Source organism: Dendrobates tinctorius, unplaced genomic scaffold (genome assembly GCF_039654945.1).
Source record: "Dendrobates tinctorius isolate UK_male_01 unplaced genomic scaffold, ASM3965494v1 ptg000129l, whole genome shotgun sequence".
NCBI classification, from domain to species: Eukaryota; Metazoa; Chordata; class Amphibia; order Anura; family Dendrobatidae; genus Dendrobates; species Dendrobates tinctorius.
In genome coordinates this window covers 31,489,320-31,508,875 of record NW_027361797.1, presented here as the reverse complement: position 1 = coordinate 31,508,875, position 19,556 = coordinate 31,489,320, and the positions used below count along the sequence as shown (strand labels likewise).

General features: G+C 48.9%; 1 protein-coding gene across 3 annotated transcripts in view; it reads left to right on the top strand.

Annotated features, from left to right (window-relative positions):
- The window catches only part of RRN3 (RRN3 homolog, RNA polymerase I transcription factor), a 70,392-nt gene that overhangs the window by 35,210 nt on the left and 15,626 nt on the right, over window positions 1-19,556 (top strand). For all 3 annotated transcript variants that reach the window (XM_073542929.1, XM_073542931.1, XM_073542932.1), the window contains 7 exons: window positions 557-686; window positions 989-1,048; window positions 2,243-2,306; window positions 10,655-10,724; window positions 11,761-11,859; window positions 12,716-12,808; window positions 13,460-13,592. In XM_073542929.1, coding sequence (XP_073399030.1) covers window positions 557-686; window positions 989-1,048; window positions 2,243-2,306; window positions 10,655-10,724; window positions 11,761-11,859; window positions 12,716-12,808; window positions 13,460-13,592 — 649 coding nt within the window. The remainder of the gene's footprint in view (window positions 1-556; window positions 687-988; window positions 1,049-2,242; window positions 2,307-10,654; window positions 10,725-11,760; window positions 11,860-12,715; window positions 12,809-13,459; window positions 13,593-19,556) is intronic.

The window sequence follows — 19,556 nt, the reverse complement described above, 5'->3', positions numbered from 1 at the left end:
GAGAGCTTTATTGATTCAAACAGGTTTTTATGTCTCTTGTGAAGGGGCTCGGTTAACTCTAAAATGGGAGTGTCCGGATGTATTCCATTGGTTAATGGGTTGGGCAGTGAGCTGGTCTGGGTGGATCCATGAGGTCACCAGGCTGGGTTGGTCCATGAGGTCATGACAGTGGGCGTCGTCGTGGGTGCATCCGTACTGGAAACTCCAGTTCCAATAGCACATGGCATGAGGCAAGCAGGAGATGGCAGCCATCTTTAATGTCACTCTTTGATCTGAAAAAGCTCATGTAAGGTGAAATAATACACTTGAGGTTAATTAAGTATTTCATCTTAAGGCTCTCCTCAACAACAACTGGCGAGCTTTGTGCCGGGTCGGTGGGTGTGCCCTGCTGAGGATGAGAACTTTTTTTTTTGCCTAGTGTCCGCCTCCTAGCGACAGCATCATTCACCCATAATTACCTGTGTCCCCAATGAAGCGGTGAAGAAAAATAGATTTAGAACTGTAAACCTTTTTGGAAATAAATTATTCTAACTTAGTTCCTGTTTTTTTTTCGTAGAAACTACCATGGTTGACCAGAAGCAGAGAAGTGGTGGAAGAATATCTGGCCTTTTTGGGCAACCTGGTGTCAGCGCAGACGGTCTACTTGCGGCCTTGCATGAAAATGGTCGTCTCCCACTTTGTACCAGGTAATATTTGCATTAAAAGACCTCTCGGCCACACATGCAGGAATAGTCTTTTTGTTAGGCCATCCCTGCATGGAACAGCCGTGAGACATGCAGCCTCGGGGACTCGAACATATTATTCGAGCATGCTGAAGACTGTCGGTGAGCACATGAGCGTGCTCAGATAACACCTTATCCAAACACATTCGCTCATCACAAGTGACCATGACTTTATTGACTTTAGTAGGTCATGGACAGCAGTAGTGGCTGTGAACCAGACAAGTGTGGCTCCCCAAATAAATCAGATTTGTATTTCTTCCTTTCAGCTCACATAACTATAAGCGAAGGCAATGTACACATTACAGACTCAGAAGACGAAAATGAAGGTGAGCACCGTTTTTATACCTTTATGTGAGACTAGCTGAAGAGCCCGGCGCTGCCCGGGCATAGTAACTGTGGTTAGTTATAGCAAATTATAATTATCATCCATCCCATAGGCCCATGCCCATATACCCATCATACATATCCACGATCCCATAGGCCCGTGCCCATATACCCATCATACATATCCACCATCCCATAGGCCCATGCCCATATACCCATCACACATATTCTCCATCCCATAGTCCCATGCCCATATACCCATCATACATATCCGCCATCCCATAGTCCCCTGCCCATATACCCGTCATACATATCCTCCATCCCATAGTCCAGTGCACATATCCTCCATCCCATAGTCCAGTGCCCATATACCCATCACACATCCTCCATCCCATAGTCAACCATTATGATGACATGAGCGGCGGGGCTTGCAACCTACGATGACATCAGCGTCGCCATGGCAACCATTATGACATCCTAATGAGGGGCGGGGCTTGATACACACACACTTTTTCCCCATTATGTAGATAGGGGCAAAATTGTTTGGTGAATTGGAACGCGCGGGGTTAAAATTTCGCCTCACAACATAGCTTAGGACACTCTCGGGGTCCAGACGTGTGACTGTGCCAAATTTTGTGGCTGTAGCTGCGACGGTGCGGATGCCTATCCCGGACATACACACGTACACACACTTGAGCTTTATATATTAGATGATACTCTGGAGTTAGGAAGTATTTCCACTGACGCACCGCATTCGACGACCAACGACCCAACAACACTTTTTGTCTTTGGGTTCAGTGATTACACCGACAGTCGGCAATTCATCCGCTGCAATAGATTGTTCTGTATGCAGATGCTGCCACTTTTTTGGGAAGCACAGGTCCTGTTTACACAGGAAGATGTGCTGCCGAGAACGATGATGTTGAAGGCAGACCGAAATTTTACCAGATGAGAGTGTTTTTCTAGTTTGTCAGGTGGTCGGCAGCCTGTTTTAGACAGCACAATTCTTAGAAACGAACGTTCCTATAATCGTGCTGTGTAAATGCCCTTTTAAATCTAGTTTGCATCAATTTGTGCTATATGATTCCCCTTTTTTTTTTTTTTTGATGTACCAAATTTGCAGTCGTAGACATCTAACATTCAGTAACTGGAATTGGCCCAACTCTCTGAGAGATTTTATTTTTTTTCCTCCACAGATATTGTTCCTAAATTCAACACCTGTCACCGGACATTGCAGTTGATAGCGCAATACGTTCCTTCGTGAGTATTCCCAAGTGTAAACTACCTGCATTGTGAAAAGGCCCCCATACAGAATAGAGTCAGATCAAGCTGCCAATTTCAGGGGGCTCAGCTAATGTCAATGGGGGGCGCCTAACAGATTATGTGGGGGGGGGACATGAGGATCAGTCAGTTATAGGAAACACCGGATTACTCGGCCAATCCGAGGCTTCTTGTGTATTGGGAAGTCTGCAGAGATGGATGTCGGCTAATCTACAGTTCAGCCGCTGGCTGTCTCTGTGTGTGTCCAGCTTTGGTGTAACTTGTCCATTCACATATTATTAGTGATGAGAGCGTGCTGAGGTAAGGCGTTATCTGAGCATGCTCGGATGGTAACCAAGTGACTTTGACATGCTTGAAAAATATGTGCAAGACCCCACGCCTGCATTTGTAACAGCCGCAGTCCCTGCATGTGTTGCAGATGTCGAACAGCCGCGAGACATGCAGCCGTGGGGACTCGAACATATTTTTTGAGCATGCTAAAGACTCTTGCTTACCACCCGAGCATGCTCAGATAACATGTTCGCTCATCACTATATATTTTGATAGACCCCGTCAGGTGGTTTTACTGTACTTCATCACCACCTTTCTCATTTTTCTAATAGTTGTTCCGTCATGTTCTGAGATACCTCTTAAGCGCCACTGTGGATCACTGACGGGGGCATTTAATAGCCACAATCTAGCCTGGGCATTTGTTCAGGTGCCCATCACTCAACATATTATGCTGCTCTCAGATCAGGTGGCAATTTTTTCATGGGAGACTACAGCACTTAAAAGGAGAATTTATTCAAGTAGTGGAAAACCTTTTTTTTTTTTTTTTTTCCCATAAATGAACCCCCCTCCCCGTGGGGGCTTTGAACTTGTGATTGCTTGTTCATTGATACAATACACTATATATGTAACGGGGTAGTACTTTGTCTACTTCAGTAGCATGGTAAAATTGATGATCTTACTCTGTCGCCTCATTGGGGGACACAGAACCATGGGTGTTATGCTGCTGTCCACTAGGAGGCGACACTATGCATAATCTGAAAAAGATTAACTTTGGCTCCTCCTCTGCAGTATACACCCCTGGACGGCGTCAGCCTTCTCCAGTTTTTGCTTAGTGTCGTAAGGAGGCACACCTTTTTTTCCATTCTGTTTTTTTTTTTTTTTCGTCAGAGATGAAGAAAAGTGGGTCTCCAGCGAGACTCCCGACATGGCTCCTTCCTTGGCCCCCTTTTTAGGGGTGCCCGGTTGAAGTTGAGATGGTTATTCCCCATGTCGCTCCTTCCCCAGTCCTGCGGGTACTGGTCCGAAGTTGAGTCCCCCCCCCTCCTTCCCCAACCCCTTTAGGGTCTGGGTTGAGGTTGAGGCGAGGATGAAGACCCCCTGACGGTGACAGACACACCCTCCCTAATCCCCCGCAGGGGGCATTAGGTTGAGACGCCTCAGGTAGGGTTGGAGAATAGGCATCATTCCGCAGCTTCCAGGGAAACCAGACCAGCTGAGGGATCCTGTTGGGGCCGGGGGAGGGTGCGGACTGGCATGGCACAGCAGAGACAGGGCTTTTCTGCGTCCCTGTCTCTGCAGCAGCAGCGGCTCCATAGCGCTCCAGGGGCCCCCCATACAAAAACCGCTTCCCCTGCTACCCCCACCGCTATCCATTCGACCATTCTGGGGGGGTTTGGCCGGCCCCCCGGATGACTAAAATGACACGCTGGAGTGTCATAGAAGGGGCGGATTGAGGCAGAAAGGGCGCGTTTTTACACAACCCAGCGCGCCCTTTTCAGCTCTCCGCCCCCTCCTCCCTCTCCTCTAGTCCCGGTGGCCATTTTTTTTTGGATGAGATCCAGGAGAGGAGCATCACAGCGGTCTCCGGGGGCACAGAACTGGGATCTGTCGGCGCTGGACCTAGGGTCACACCGGTGGGGTAAGCTCACAGCTGGGTTCTCATTACTCAGCTGTGAATCCATACTTCCTAGAAGGCTCTCTGTGGGTTCCCTCTGCGTAGCCACCCCTGTACGATCCCTGATAGCCAGCCTCTGTGCACTATGCCGGGCTCAAGGAAGAGAACCAGGCAGGAATGTTTCTATGCATTCTGCACAGCCTGCAAAGCCACGCTCCCTAGTGGCAGCACGTATCCGCACTGCCGGGACTGCATCCAGAACTCTGGGTCAGAACCCCAGGGAGTCCCTACTGACGCTTCAGTGTCACAGGCCACGCCGGAATGGGCAACTCAGATGTCACAGTCTATGACACAGTCCATAGACAACCTAACTGCCACATTGCTGCAAGCTCTGTAGAGTCGGGCCCCGGCTATGGACGTTACACAGCAAACGGACAGCTTGTCTCAGGAACATGCTGCTTCCGACTCTCACAGACGTAAGCGGACCCACAGGTCTCGATCACCTGAGTCGTCCTATAGCACAAGGTCGTCCCCCCCCCCCAGGGAGAGACAGCGTCATTCCAGGTCTCCTAGGCAGTCCCCTGTGACAGACACAGTGCAATTTACCACAGAGATCCCCCACCACAGAAGACCCCCGCCCCAGGTCGCCCTCCTGGGATCACCTTAGCGAGGCACAGGATTCGGAGGGCATCTGTGACTCCGACTCAGATAACGAAACGGAGAGGTCCGTGGTACCTTCTCCCCCTAGCAATACAGCGCTAGTTGAGGACATAATCTCTGCCATTCATCGGGTGCTAAAAATTCCAGAGTCGGCCCCGAAAGTCCCAGAACATAGGATTTGCTTCGAAAGTGTTCAGAAACCACCTAAGGTCTTCCCTAATCACCATGAGTTTGAGAAAATACTTACCAAACAGTTTGCGCAGCCTGAGAAAAAATTTGCTAATCGTAAATATTTGGAAGCGAAGTACCCCTTCCCACAGAAAGACACCAAACAATGGACAGATCCACCTGAAGTGGACCCCCCCCCCCCGGTTTCTAGGCTAGCAGCGCAGACCTTACTCTCTCTGCCAGATAGCTCAACCCTCAGGGACGCAGCAGACCGGCAAGTAGAACTCATGGCTCGTTCTATTTTCGAAGCGGCAGGCGCCTCTCTGGGCCCTGCGTTTGCTTCAGTTTGGGCGGCCAAGGCCATCCTGGCTTGGGCCAAAAAACTACAGGAGGGTCTTCAAGCTTCAAATCCCGAGCTCTCGGACCAAGCGGTCCAGATAGCAGTGGTAGCAGACTACATGCTTCATGCAGCCCTGGATTCCGCAAGAGGTGTAGCGGGAATAGCATCAAACGCCATCACGATCCGACGCATCCTCTGGCTGCGAGAATGGAAAGCGGATGCGGCCTCAAAGAAGTCCCTCACGCGACTTCCGTATCTTACTGGAAGACTTTTCGGCGAAAAGTTGGACACGATGATAGCCAATGCCACTGGGGGTAAGAGTACCTCTCTCCCTCAACTAAAACCGAAACGCACGTTTAAACGAAGAAACCAGATGCGATTCCGATCTTTTCGGAATTCCTCGGGCTGGTCCGTCTCGCGCCCAGCGCAAAACGGTAACCGCTCTCCACGCAGGGACAACCCACGGACGCAGCAGCGACCGGACAGGTCTTAGCAGTCGAAAGCAGGCCAAGCGAAACCCATGGGAGGAAAACCTCAGAACTTTGCTTCATCATGACTGACGAACTCCGGAAGACACCCCACCAGTAGGCGGCCGACTTTTACTCTTCCAGCAAGTCTGGCTGCCTATTACAGAAGACAGGTGGGTCAGGGAAATAGTGTCTTCCGGATACAAGATAGAGTTCACTTCCGCTCCACCGAACCGGTTCTTCCTTTCTGTTCCTCCAACACCACCAGACAAGGCTCATGCTTTCCACCAAGCGGTCTCCTCTCTCCTTCAAGCAGGAGTTGTGGTGCCGGTTCCCGCGAACGAGCGATTCCGAGGGTTCTACTCAAATCTGTTTGTAGTCCCCAAGAAAGGAGGCAGCGTCCGACCCATACTGGACCTAAAACAGCTCAACAATTACGTACGGGTCCGTCATTTCCGCATGGAGTCCCTCCGGTCCATCATTGCATCCATGGAGCAGGGAGAATACATTGCCTCCATAGACATACAGGATGCGTATCTGCACATACCAATTGCCCCCGCCCACCAAAGGTTTCTCACGTTCGCGGTCAACTAAAACCACTACCAGTTTGTCGCCCTTCCGTTCGGACTCGCCACGGCTCCAAGAACGTTCACCAAAGTCATGGCGGCCACCATGGACGTTCTGCACTCAAGAGGCATTCTAGTCATCCCGTACCTGGACGACCTCCTCATCAAGTCTCCCACTTTCAAAGACTGCGAGGTCAGTGTCTCAATCACAATAGACACACTGAGTCCCCTGGGATGGCTAGTCAACCTACAGAAATCGTCGACTATCCCAAGTCAGACTCTAACATTCCTGGGAATGTTATTCGACACCTCCAGGGGCCTGGTGCTCCTTCCCAAGGACAAGACACTGGCCATCCGTCTGGGAGTTCGTACACTCCTTCGCAGTCCTCCTCGATCTCTCCGGTTTGCCATGAGTGTCCTCGGCCGGATGGCAGCAGCAATAGAGGCAGTGCCATTTGCCCAGTTTCACCTCAGGGTCCTTCAACTAGCCATACTCAGATCTTGGGACAGGAAGCCCTTCTCCCTCGACAGGGAGTTCAGGTTGACGTCGTCAACCAGGAGGTCCCTGCATTGGTGGCTCAAACCAACCTCGCTTACACGAGGGAAGCCCTTTCTCTCAGGACAATGGAAGATCCTGACTACCGATGCAAGCCTGGCAGGCTGGGGGGCGGTGCACCTACATCACAGGGCACAAGGCAAGTGGTCACCAAGGGAAGTGACATTGCCCATCAATATTCTGGAAATCAGGGCCATCCTCTTGGCACTGAGAGCCTTTCATCACTTGCTTGCAGCCTCGCACATACGGATACAGTCGGACAATGCCACGGCTGTGGCATACGTGAACCACCAAGGCGGGACCCGCAGCGCCCAGGCGATGAGAGAAGTGGTGCATATCCTCCGCTGGGCGGAAGACACGAGGTCGATACTTTCTGCGGTCCACATTCTGGGTGTAGAAAACTGGGAAGCCGACTTCCTCAGCAGGCAAGAAATGGACTCGGGGGAGTGGTCTCTCCATCCCGAGATTTTTTACCAGATCTGTCAACGCTGGGGAACCCCGGAGGTGGACCTAATGGCATCCCATCTCAATACCAAGGTCCCCAATTTCATGGCCAGGACACACGACCCGCGGTCGCTCGGAGCGGATGCCCTGGTCCAGGACTGGTCCCAGTTCCGAATAATCAAAAAAATTTTGGCACCCAACTCGTTGCAAAGATGAAGAATTTTTATTTGCAGTCACAAATATAGACGTTTCGGCTGTATCAAATAGCCTTCATCAGTAAACAAGACTGCTCCTATCTCTATAATTTTCTGGACATTATATTGTATGACCAATAGTAAATTAGGTGCTATTGGAGGTGATACCATCCACCATGTAAGAACTGGTATATAAACTATTAGATCTGTGACTTTGAAAAGCTCCAAAGGTTGCACCACGCTGTAAGAAATTGGTCACCTGCCACACCAGCGGTGGATGCCGTGTTCATACAGGTCATGCTGCCACCCACCAACAAGACATTTGAAACTACAGCCAGCTGCTGTTCTTACAGCGTGAAATTGGGGTTTTCTATGAGTCACAGGATTTAACAATCCCACAAGTAATCCCCTTTGGGACAATTCCCTTCAGGCATAGCCATAGGATGTTTATGCCAACTTTTGGTTGGTGCAATCTTTGGAGCTTTTCAAAGTCACAGATCTAATAGTTTATATACCAGTTCTTACATGGTGGATGGTATCACCTCCAATAGCACCTAATTTACTATTGGTCATACAATATAATGTCCAGAAAATTATAGAGATAGGAGCAGTCTTGTTTACTGATGAAGGCTATTTGATACAGCCGAAACGTCTATATTTGTGACTGCAAATAAAAATTCTTCATCTTTGCAACGAGTTGAGTGCCAAAAATTTTTTGATTATTCTATACTGGTGTGGGAACCTTCTTTTGTGCACCGACACAGCTGTGCCACGTTATACTATTGATTGGTCCCAGTTCCGACTCCTGTACATTTTTCCACCCCTCCCCCTAATCTCCAGGGTCGTGAGGAAGATCAAGCAAGAGGGAGTTCCAACCATCCTCATCGCGCCAGACTGGCCCAGACGTACATGGTACGCCGACATCGTTCAACTTACTGCAGACGTCCCCTGGCGTCTACCCGACCGTCACGACCTTCTGTCTCAAGGTCCGTTCTTCCATCAGAATTCAGGGGCTCTCAATTTGACGGCATGGCCCTTGAAACCTGGATTCTAACCCAGGCAGGTTTTTCACCGGCAGTCATTGCAACTATGATCAGGGCAAGGAAGCCTGCCTCCGCCAAGATCTATTATCGTACCTGGAGAGCTTTCTTTTCTTGGTGCGAATCTCATGGACAAGTCCCACTCCCTTATTCCCTCCCGAAGGTACTAGGTTTTCTTCAATTGGGCCTAGACGCCAAGCTATCCTTAGGCTCGCTTAAGAGTCAGGTGTCGGCGCTTTCAGTCCTTTTTCAAAAGCGCATTGCTATTAAACCGCAAGTAAGGACTTTCATCCAGGGAGTTTCCCGATTGGTTCCTCCCTACAAACGTCCACTGGATACGTGGGACCTCAATCTGGTCCTGACAGCATTGCAAGCTCCACCCTTCGAACCTCTTAGAGGAGTTCCACTCTCCATTCTGTCTCAGAAAGTGTTTTTTCTAGTGGCGATCACCTCGTTACGCAGAGTGTCAGAATTGTCAGCACTTTCCTGCAGACGGCCTTTCACCAGGACAAGGTGGTTCTCCGCACGGTACCATCCTTCCTTCCGAAGGTTGTGTCCAACTTTCACCTCAATGAGGAGATTTCACTGCCATCCCTTTGCCTGGTTCCGGTTCATAGAGTGGAGAAGGCTCTGCATACGCTTGACCTCGTTAGAGCATTGCGGATTTACGTGTCCAGGACTGCACCTTTCCGGAAGTCTGATTCCCTCTTCATTCTTCCAGAAGGTAGTCGCAAGGGACTGCCGGCTTCCAAGGCTACCCTTGCCAGGTGGATCAAGTCCACCATACATGAGACCTACCGACTTAACAGTTCCCCTCTTCCGGCCGGTATCACGGCACACTCTACACGGGCAGTAGGGGCCTCCTGGGCCATTCGGCATCAGGCTTCGGCACAACAAGTGTGTAAGGTGGCCACTTGGACTAGCCTACACACGTTTACGAAACACTACAGTGTTCATACCCAGTCCTCAGCGGATGCGAGCCTGGGTAGACTGGTTCTGCAGGCGGCAGTGCCTCAAATTTAGGCACCTGCTAGCATATTATTCGTCCATTGCTTCCCACCCAGGGACTGCTTTGGGACGTCCCATGGTTCTGTGTCCCCCAATGAGGCGACAGAGTAAAGGAGATTTTTGTGTACTCACCGTAAAATCTCTTTCTCTTAGCCTCTAATTGGGGGACACAGCTCCCACCCTGTTGCCCTTATGGACCATTGTTTATGGTTGAGTTCTCATATTGTTGTTTGAGCTCGTACATAGTAGCCTTCTTACAGGCATGGTTATGTTATTTGGTTACGTTCCTCCTAATGCTTTTGCACAAAACTGGACAAGGCTGACGCCGTCCAGGGGTGTATACTGCAGAGGAGGAGCCAAAGTTAATCTTTTTCAGATTATGCATAGTGTCGCCTCCTAGTGGACAGCAGCATAACACCCATGGTTCTGTGTCCCCCAATTAGAGGCTAAGAGAAAGAGATTTTACGGTGAGTACACAAAAATCTTTTTATGGACCCCGGCCACAAACTGGGCTTCATTGGAGCCCACACATGACAACACCATCGGCGGCTTGCAATTGCTTTCTATAAGATGGATGGCAAGATAACAGAAGAGATGCCCCTCTCCATTTCCAGTATCTTAAATGTCGCTGTCAGGATGGATCGCGCAGCATTTTAGGGGTTAAGCTGCTGCAATCAGAGCTTGCGGATAAATTTGGTCTTTGTTGCACCCTTGTTGTAGGGAGTGGCGGGCTCCTGATATCACTCCATATATGCAGGGCGCACATCCACCATACATTTATAGCAGGTGTCACCAAGGGGTTATGTGGTTAACATTGCCTGACAATTTCCCTTTACATTACTATAAAGGATACATGGTAGCCAAATACACACTGATGGGGAATCTAGATTGTGAGCCCCAATGGGGTTAGTGCTCATGATGTCTGTATCCTGCTGTGGAATTAATGGCTCTATGTAAGGGAGTTAAAAAAAAGTCTTTTTTTGTGTTTTATACTGGCAGAGCTCCTCGTTTCCTGATGCCAATTCTTGTGGAAAGATTTCCCTATATCAAGAAATCGTCCAGAGTCATGGTGAGATTTCCAGAACACTATATTTTGAATGATCTCATTCTTATATCATTCTTGAATAATAGGTCTCCTAGCAAAGACCACACACAGGAGTAAGGTCTGGTGTCCCTGATTACTACAGAATTACTATATTGCATTGCTTAGATTTAGTATGACTTTACCTATAGTTATGTTGTAGGATTTTGGAGGGTGCTCAGGGAAGGTTTTGACTTAACAAGACATAGTAATTAGTGATGAGCGAATGTGCTCGGATAAGGTGTTATCTGAGCATGCTCAGGTGCTAACCGAGTGTCTTCTGTGTGCTTGAAAATATGTTTGAGTACCCTCGGCTGCATGTCTCACGGCTGTTTTGACAGAGGCACCACATGCAGGGATTGTCTGTTATACACGACACGAGCTGAGTGTCTTTGAGCACGTTGAAGACACTCAGCACCTGAGCATGCTCAGATAACACCTTATCCGAGCACGTTCGCTTAACACTAGTAAGCACACATACCTCTGTGAGCCAAGGAGAAGGGCTGTGACATCAGAAGAAATAAATCATGGCAACTCAGTGACCACAGAGTATTCTTCCCTCCATCTTTAGTCCTCTGAGCTCAGTCAGCCGAGGAGAAGATTTCTTTTCTTCTGAAATAAGACATGTTTGGCTCACTGATGTATGTGTGATAACAATACAGTTACTCTGTCAGTTGAGACACAGGTGTCGGGAGCAGTGTTTCTTCAGACTGCGACCTGTCTTGGCACATAACTAGGTCGGACTACATATGGGGTGGCCTGTCTTATTCCTGTGATCACCTGCTTTATTCTTGAATTGCTTCTACCTGTGAAGGAAGGCATTCTGGTCATCAGTAATACATTAGGGGATTACTAGTTATACATTTTTTTTTCTAATGGTGCTGGTTCACCAGTGTTTGGATCAGGTGCTGCTTCTTTATTTCTTGTTCAGCCCTATTACAAGCCATTGCCATATTACCTGAGCGATTATGTCTCTCTAGTGTTGATGTGCAGCCATGACGCTTATCCCTTCTTCTTTGTGTAGGAGTGTTACATCCACAACCTTCTGCGGATCACTGTCTACTTCCCAATGCTCAGACTGGAAATCTTGCAACTCATTATTGAAAAGTTGCTAAAAATTGATGTAAGTATTTAAAGCTTCGATTTATTGGTCAGATTTCTGCTTTCAATTGTTGCAACCCAAAAATATAGGATTTCTAATTGCCAAATTCTTCAGTGCTAAAGATTGCAAAATTAAAATGGTAAATAACGATTTTAGTTCTTAGGTTGTGGTCATTAAAAAGAATCTCCACTTTTTGTGGATATTCGGTGATTTAAAAGAGGTTGTATAGGGGGTGACAAATATTTTCAAAAGGGCTCAAACGCATTTAAAAATACCTTGTAAAAAAAAAAAAATTGATACTCGCCCGCACCAATTCCCTGCCGCCTCCCATAGCCCAGTCATCCTTGGTCCTATCTCAACCCGCCGGAATTGGCTGGAAATGCCCACTGAGCCAATCATTACCAATCATTAGTGATTGGCTGAGCGGCATATTTAGGCCTTTTCTGGTGTTGAGATTTGACCAGTAGGTAGAAATCAATGGGACGTGGATACGATTTTGGAACAAGATCTACAGGGGGGCCAGAGAGGGTGAAGGTTGATTTTCTAATAGATGTCCCATTAAACCGAGAGTGTGGTTCACATTTGGTGGATCTATGGATCCTTTTATGGTACGGTGCTAATAAATGGGCTTTGCCATTCCCACATAGTGTATTTTCAAAATCTGCAGAGGTCTTCTATTTTAGAGGATTGCTATGGATTTAAGAGGTTTTTAATCTGTGCAGTGCAATGGGTGAAATCCACAGAAGGTAACATGAGAACTTTGCAAAACTGATATTTATTTTTGCCTCATTTTCATTCATTCATTTCTATGAGGATGAAATGCTTTTTGTGCTGTAATTTTACTTCTCGATTTGTTTTTTTTTTTTTTTTGTTTCAGGTGAGTGCATCTCGCCATGACATAGAAGAGGCAGAAGAAAGTGCATGGACCGCTAATAAGCAGATGAGTACGGAAGAAGCACTATTTAACATGGTAATATTACTCTACAAGTCAAGATTAGACCTAAAACAGGGGATGTCTGCCATTGGGGCAATTTTCTTTTCTTAAATGATGAATGTATTGGCTAAAAAAAAAAAATAATCATTAGGTTTCATCAAAAATTTGCACAGTTTGCTGTTATATAGTCTCTTTATGTTGCATTGTCTGCTGGTGGTTGCAGAATGGGTGAACTGGAAATCCATCAGTGAACTCCTTCTGAGGATCCAATAAGGGGGTTTTCTAACTCTTTTTTTATGTGTCTTAAAAATTTTTTTTTAGCTCCACTCAGCTGATTTATGACCACATCAAAGTGTAATCTGCAGTGAAATAGACTGTAAAAGCCAAACCGTGCAAACTGTTTAATTAAACTTTTTTAGCCTTCAGTGCATCCATTTAAGTAAAATATTTTAAAATTGTCACCAAAGGTGGACAACCCCTTTAATTTTGTCAGCATCTAATGCCAGTCCAATATGTTGGGCAGTGAGATCTACACCCCATCTACATCTGCACTTCAGGCAACCAGGGATTCGACAGGTGCTTCAGCCCTCGGCGACACAAGGTTTCTGTATATAGCAGCCCTGCTAAAGGAGTGAACATGCAGAAGTGTCTTTTGTTGTGTTTTTTAAAGATGTTCATTTTTTGAAGGACGAAGATGAAGAAGCTGAGCAGGGGAGTGTAAATTTTATCAATGAAAAAATGGCTCATCCTGCCGCCGAACGCTTGGACTTGGGTCTCTCTGTTCTCTTCTCTTACATCAGAGACCTCTGCTTTACGAACGGTGAGTTATAATGCTATGTATCGACGACGAAGCTTACAAGCTGAAACATGCACTAGTGAACTGAGCAGCGTCTCCTTATTTTACTTTTTAAAGGGGTATTCAGTATAAGCAATTAATCACATCTCCACTGGTGGTCATTGTTAGATCATAATAGGTTCCACTGCTGGTCCTAGTGGGGGTCCCCCCACTAATCGCAAGACCGTTGCCAGCAGGAATTGAATAAAGCTTTATGCAAAATCTTTGGCGCTGAGCGCTGATCTTGGGTATCTTTGTTGGTGGCATAGGCATGAATGGATCCGCAGGTGCCCTCTGCTGTTCCTGTCAACACCTCTGTGCTACCATCTCATGACCCCACACTAATGTAAGAGTTACCACCTTACAAGTGGCTAGGTGTTCACTTAGACTATAAGGCTATGTTCACACCTTGCGTTTTTTCAGCATTTTTTTTGTGTAAATTTTTAGCTGCGTTTTACTGTACCATCAAAGTCTGAGTTTTCAGAAATCTCTTGCACACAGCTTTTTTTCCTGACTGTTTTGTAAAAGAGCTGCATTTTTGCAGAATGTAGCATGTCACTACTTTCAGTGTTTTTCACCCATTGAAAACAGTGGGTAGTGCAAAAAGAGGGATTTTTGGTACTCGCCGTAAAATCTTTCTTGGAGCCTTCATTGGGGGACATAGGTAACCATGGGGTGTATGCTGTTGTTAGGAGGCTGACACTAGGCAGAAAAAAGGAAAATAGCTCCTCTCCAGCAGTATACACCCACCGACAGGCATAAAGCCCCTCAGTTGGTGTAAAAGCAGTAGGAGAAGCCACTAGAACTCAACATATATACCAACCAAACATCAAAGGCACGTAGGCCCAAAAAGCGGTACAAACAAATAGGGAGGGTGCTGTGTCCCCCAATGAAGGCTCCAAGAAAGAGATTTTATGGTGAGTACCAAAAATCCCTCTTTATCACTTCATTGGGGACACGGGTAACCAAAAGCAGTCCCAAGGGTGGGAACAGAGAAAAATGCAAAGAAAATGGACTTAGGTCGGTCGGTGTGCCTGCAGTACCTTCCTACGCAAGCCTGCATCAGACGAGGCATGGGTATAAACCCTGTAAAACCTCGTAAAATTGTGCAAGGATGACCAGGTTGCGGCGTTGCAAATCTGTAAGGCCGAGGCCTGGTGACGAACAGCCCAGGAAGCCCCCACGGCCCAGGTGGAGTGAGCCTTCACTCCCGGAGGAGGCTGTTTGTCTTGAACGCGGTAAGTCTCCAGTATCGCTGAACGAATCCAACGGGCAATGAACCGGGGAAGTACATAGGGAAGGAAGGACAATGTCCTCATTGATGTGAAAAGAAGAGACCACCTTGGAAAGAAAGGAAGGAACAGGTCTAAGAACTACCTTGTCCTGATGTAGAATCTGGAACGGACAATGACAGGATAATGCTGCTAACTCGGAAACCCTACTAATAGACGTAATGGCGATTAGGAAGGCCAGCTTCTATGACAGGAAAGAAAATGGAATGTATTGAATGGGTTCGAAGGGCGCATGTTGGAGTGCGCCAAGAGCGAGATTAAGATGTCATGGATCAGAGGATGGTAAGGTGGTGCCATATGGGCAACACCCTAAAGAAAAGTCTTCACCTGAATAAAGGAAGCCAGATCCCTCTGGAAAAGGATAGACAGAGAGGAAGCCTGACCCTTAATGGTACTGAGGGATAGACCTGAGTCGAGACCCGCTTGAAGAAAACCCAGGATAGAAGGAAGGGAAAAAGACATTGGAAACAAGTTGTTCTCTTCGCACCACCAGGGGAAGGCCTTCCAATACCTGTGGTAAATGCGCGAGGATGTTGGTTTTCTCGCCCTATTCATGGTCTGAATGACCTGGTGAGAAAAACCAGCCTCCTTCAAAACTGCGGCTTCAACGGCCATGCCGTTAAACTCAGAGACTGAGAGCTCTGGTGGAAGAGGGGACCTCGTGAGAAAAGATCTGGATGGTCTGGAAGCATCCAGGGAACGTCCGAAAGCATGTTTACCAGCTCTGCATACCGAGGACGTCTTGGCCAGTCTGGAGCTATCAGGATTACGGAATCCCTTCTGTCTTTATCTTTTTCACGACCCTCGGAATCGGGGAGAGGCGGAAAAAGATAAGGCAGCTGAAACTGGGACGACGAGAGCACTACAGCATTGCAGCCGATGGCCAGCGGATCCCAGGACCTGGCTATAAACAGAGGAACCTTGTGGGTCATCCGAGACGCCATGAGGTCAACGTCCGGAGTGCCCCACTTCTGACATATTTGGTTGAAGACTGCGGGATTGAGAGACCACTCGCCTGATGCGAGGCCCTGACGACTCAGGAAATCGGCTGCTCAATTTTCTACCCCCGGAATGTGAACGGTTGATATGGCAGGGATGTGACGTTCCGCCCATCGCAGAATTCTTGTCACCTCTGCCATGACCTGGTTGCTGTGAGTCCCGCCTTGGTGAGTTATGTAAGCCACGGATGTGGGGTTGTCTGATTGAATACGGACCGGTTTGCCTACAAGGAGGAACTGGGAGCGGAGAAGGGCAAGGAAGATTGCCCTGATCTCCAGAAGATTGATGGGGAGAAGGGCTTCCTGAGCGTTCCAGCGACCCTGTGCTGAAGGAAAACCGCTCCTCACCCGAGGAGACGGGCGTCCGTGGTGATGACCTGCCACCGAAGAGGAAGAAAGGACCTACCGCGCAGGACTGAGGCGGACAGCGTCCGCCAGGTCAGGGATTGCCTCACCTTGAGAGGCAGAAGCACAGGTCGGTCTAGGGAGAGACCGTTCTCTTGTCCCAGGTGCACAGGAGAGCCAGTTGAAGAGGGCGGGTGTGGAACTTGGCGAAGGGCGTGGCTTCCATGGAGGCAATCCTCTTTCCCATGACTCTCATGCAGGACCAAAGGGGGAGAGGGACTGGGCACTTTAGGGATCTGGTTCCCTGGCAGAGGGATGAAAACTTGTCCTTTGGAGGGAAGACACGAGCTCGGGTCGTGTAGAACTCCATTTCCAGGAATACCAGATGCTGAGTTGGGATCAGGGAGGATTTCTCTGTTGATTATCCAGCCAAGACGGACCAGAGTTACCTGGAGGCTCTGAACAGTATCGGCGGGACGGCCCTTTGATCAGAAAATCAGGTAAGGGATTATGAGAATTCCCCTTGGAGCGAAGGATGGCCATGACCTTCGTGAAGACCCTGGGTGCAGACTCTTGGCCGAAAGGAAGGGCCGTGAACTGATAATGATCCTCCTGGATCGTGAAACGAAGGAATCTCTGATGCTGCATACAAACAGAAATGTGAAGATAAGCATCCTAAATGTTTACAGAGCAAAGAATTTCCCCCGGTTCCATGGAGGCGATCACCGAGCTTAAGGACTCCAACCTAAAGTGGCGGATCCGAACATGATGATTCATCTGTTTGAGGTCCAAGATCGGGCGGAGCGAACAGTCTTTTTTCGGGACTACAAAAAGGTTGGAGTAGAACCTTGATAACCGTTAGTTCCAAGGAACGGTTACGATTACTCCTGTGTTGAGAAGAGATGGCCTAGAGACCCCCTGGGGCTTGAGACGGCTGTTTTGGTGGGCGAGACAAAAAGAAATGTCTTCCTGGGGGGAAAGAAAAGTCGATCTTGAAGCCAGACGTAACGATCTATCTGACCCAGGCGTCGTTGACCGCCAACAACCATGCATCTCTGAAGAGAAGAAACCTGCCTCCCATCCTGGAAAGACTTCCAGGTGGGGGTGACTCGTCATTTAGAGGAGAACTTGTGATTGCGGGACCCAGAGGGCTTTGAGGAGCGGCCCTTAGGCTTCCAGTGAGGGGCTGGTCTGAAGATGGTTTCCTTCTATCCCCTGGAGTGGAAGAATGGTCCTGCTGGGAGGAGGTTCCAGAAGAAGAGAGAGGTCGAAAGGAACGAAAAGGCAGAGAGGTACTTTTCCCCCCGGTGGCGTCCGAAATTATCTCGTCCAGCCTGGACCCAAAGAGCCTAGAACCCTGGAAGGGCAGATTGGTGAGTGACTTCTTAGAGGTCGGGTCTGCATTCCACGCCTTTAACCAAAGGATGCGGCGAATGGCAATGTTGTTGCTGCTAGCCCTGGCAGAACAGGCGGCCGCATCTAAAGAGGCAGTCAGAAGATATTTGCCAGCGTGAGCAATCTGGTCGGCCAAATCTGCCAGCTCATCCGGAGGAGCTGCCGCTACAATGCCGTAGTGAAGTATTTTGGCCCAGGCACATATGGATTTCGCCACCCAGGTGGAGGCGAAGCTGGAGCAGAGGGAAGCACCAGTCTCCTCAAAAGCCGATTTGGTCAAAGACTCCACCTGTCGGTCTGTAGCATCTTTAAGAGACGCCGCGTCCGGTATAGACAGAACTGTTTTAGAGGACAAGCGAGAGACCGGCGGATCCACCTTAGGGGATTCTGTCCATTTGGTGACAAGATCTGGACTAAATGGATATAGAAGGTCTAGTTTCCTTCACTGAAAACATTTTCGGGATGTTCCCAATGTTTGGCCATAGTAGCCAATTGTAGTAGTAGATATGGAAAAGTCCTGGAGGGACGTTTAACCCGTTTGAATGAAACGGAGATGTCCTGAGCGGGCGCCTCTTCCTCTTTTAGTTTAAGAGTTTTAATAATAGCCGAAATAAGGCTATCTACCCTGTCCTGCGTCCTGGAAGCCTGGTCTGCATCGGAGTCAGACTCAGACTGAGAATCCACATCCGACCCAACGTCCATCTCCAAGGAGGGGGAATGGGGAGAGAGGGTCATCCTGGATGATGCTGAGGGGCCCGGCGAACTGAATGAGGAGCTAGACAGAGCCCGCTTCCTAGAGCTTTTACCCGATCTGTCCCTGTGAAGGTCGTGGCCAGGTGCGTGCGAATCACCGTGAGAGGCGTTCGGAGAACTGGTGGCGGCATATAGATGTGGAAGTCGTTCCAGGACCTGGACCAGGGACTGGGACACTTCAGTCAGGTCAGAGACCGACTGAGATATAGCAGTGGCCCACTTCGGGGGGAGGGGTGTGCCCTCATCCGAGGCATGGAGTGCTCCTGTGGTGCATACATAGTGGAAGGGCTGCAGGATGGGCAGAGAGAAGGCTGACCTAAAGTCCACTTTAGTTTGCAGCGGGAGCTGGCGTAATGAATCACGGTGGGCTTAGAGGGGGGACGAGAAGCCCCTGCAGAGTTGGGCAGCCTTGTTGCTACTGCTGAGGAGCGACTATATAGGGAGAAGGGCACGAGTGAGAGAGAGGACCGAGCCTACCCGAGCCAGCTATGAGCAGCAGATGACCTAAGGTTAGCTGTGTCCCCTTGTCTGAAGATCGCAGCAGGAACAGCGAATCTGAAGGCTGTAAAGCGCAGATAGTGGAGCCACGGATCCAGATGTCTGTCAGAGCAGTAGTAGCAGCACGCTGCAGAGCGGGGGGCGTGGCTAAGAGGCAGAATCCGGTTGGATAACTCATTGGGGTGGGCGTCGCCAGCCCAGCCCTGCAATCTGCCAACCAGCATGAAAAGAAAGAGCCCCTGTGATCTGCCAGCTGGCAAAATGAAAGCTCTCCTCCGATAGGCTGGATGTCGGAGGGAGGGCGGAGAGAGAAAAAGTGCCGAAAGACACGCGTGAAGTGGGGGGGGGTCGTGGCCTAATCACGTGGCTTCCTGATCCGGCAAGTATCCAAGCGCTATGGGGAAGGTGGAAAGCGTGGTAGATATAAAATGGCCACGACTGTAAGCGTATACTGAGGGAGACAATGTACCCGGTGGTAGTGCCAGCGCAGCGCTGCCAGGGAGAAGGGGAATTTCCGGACCGCCAGGTGTTTACCAGAAAGGACAGACGCTGCCTGCGCTCCTGGGGGAGAAAAGGGATATATGTTACCTGCAGGTGAGGTCTGCGATTCCTCTTCACAGCTGAGGATCACATCAGGAGCCCTCAGGTGGAGAGGGCCGCTGGCATCA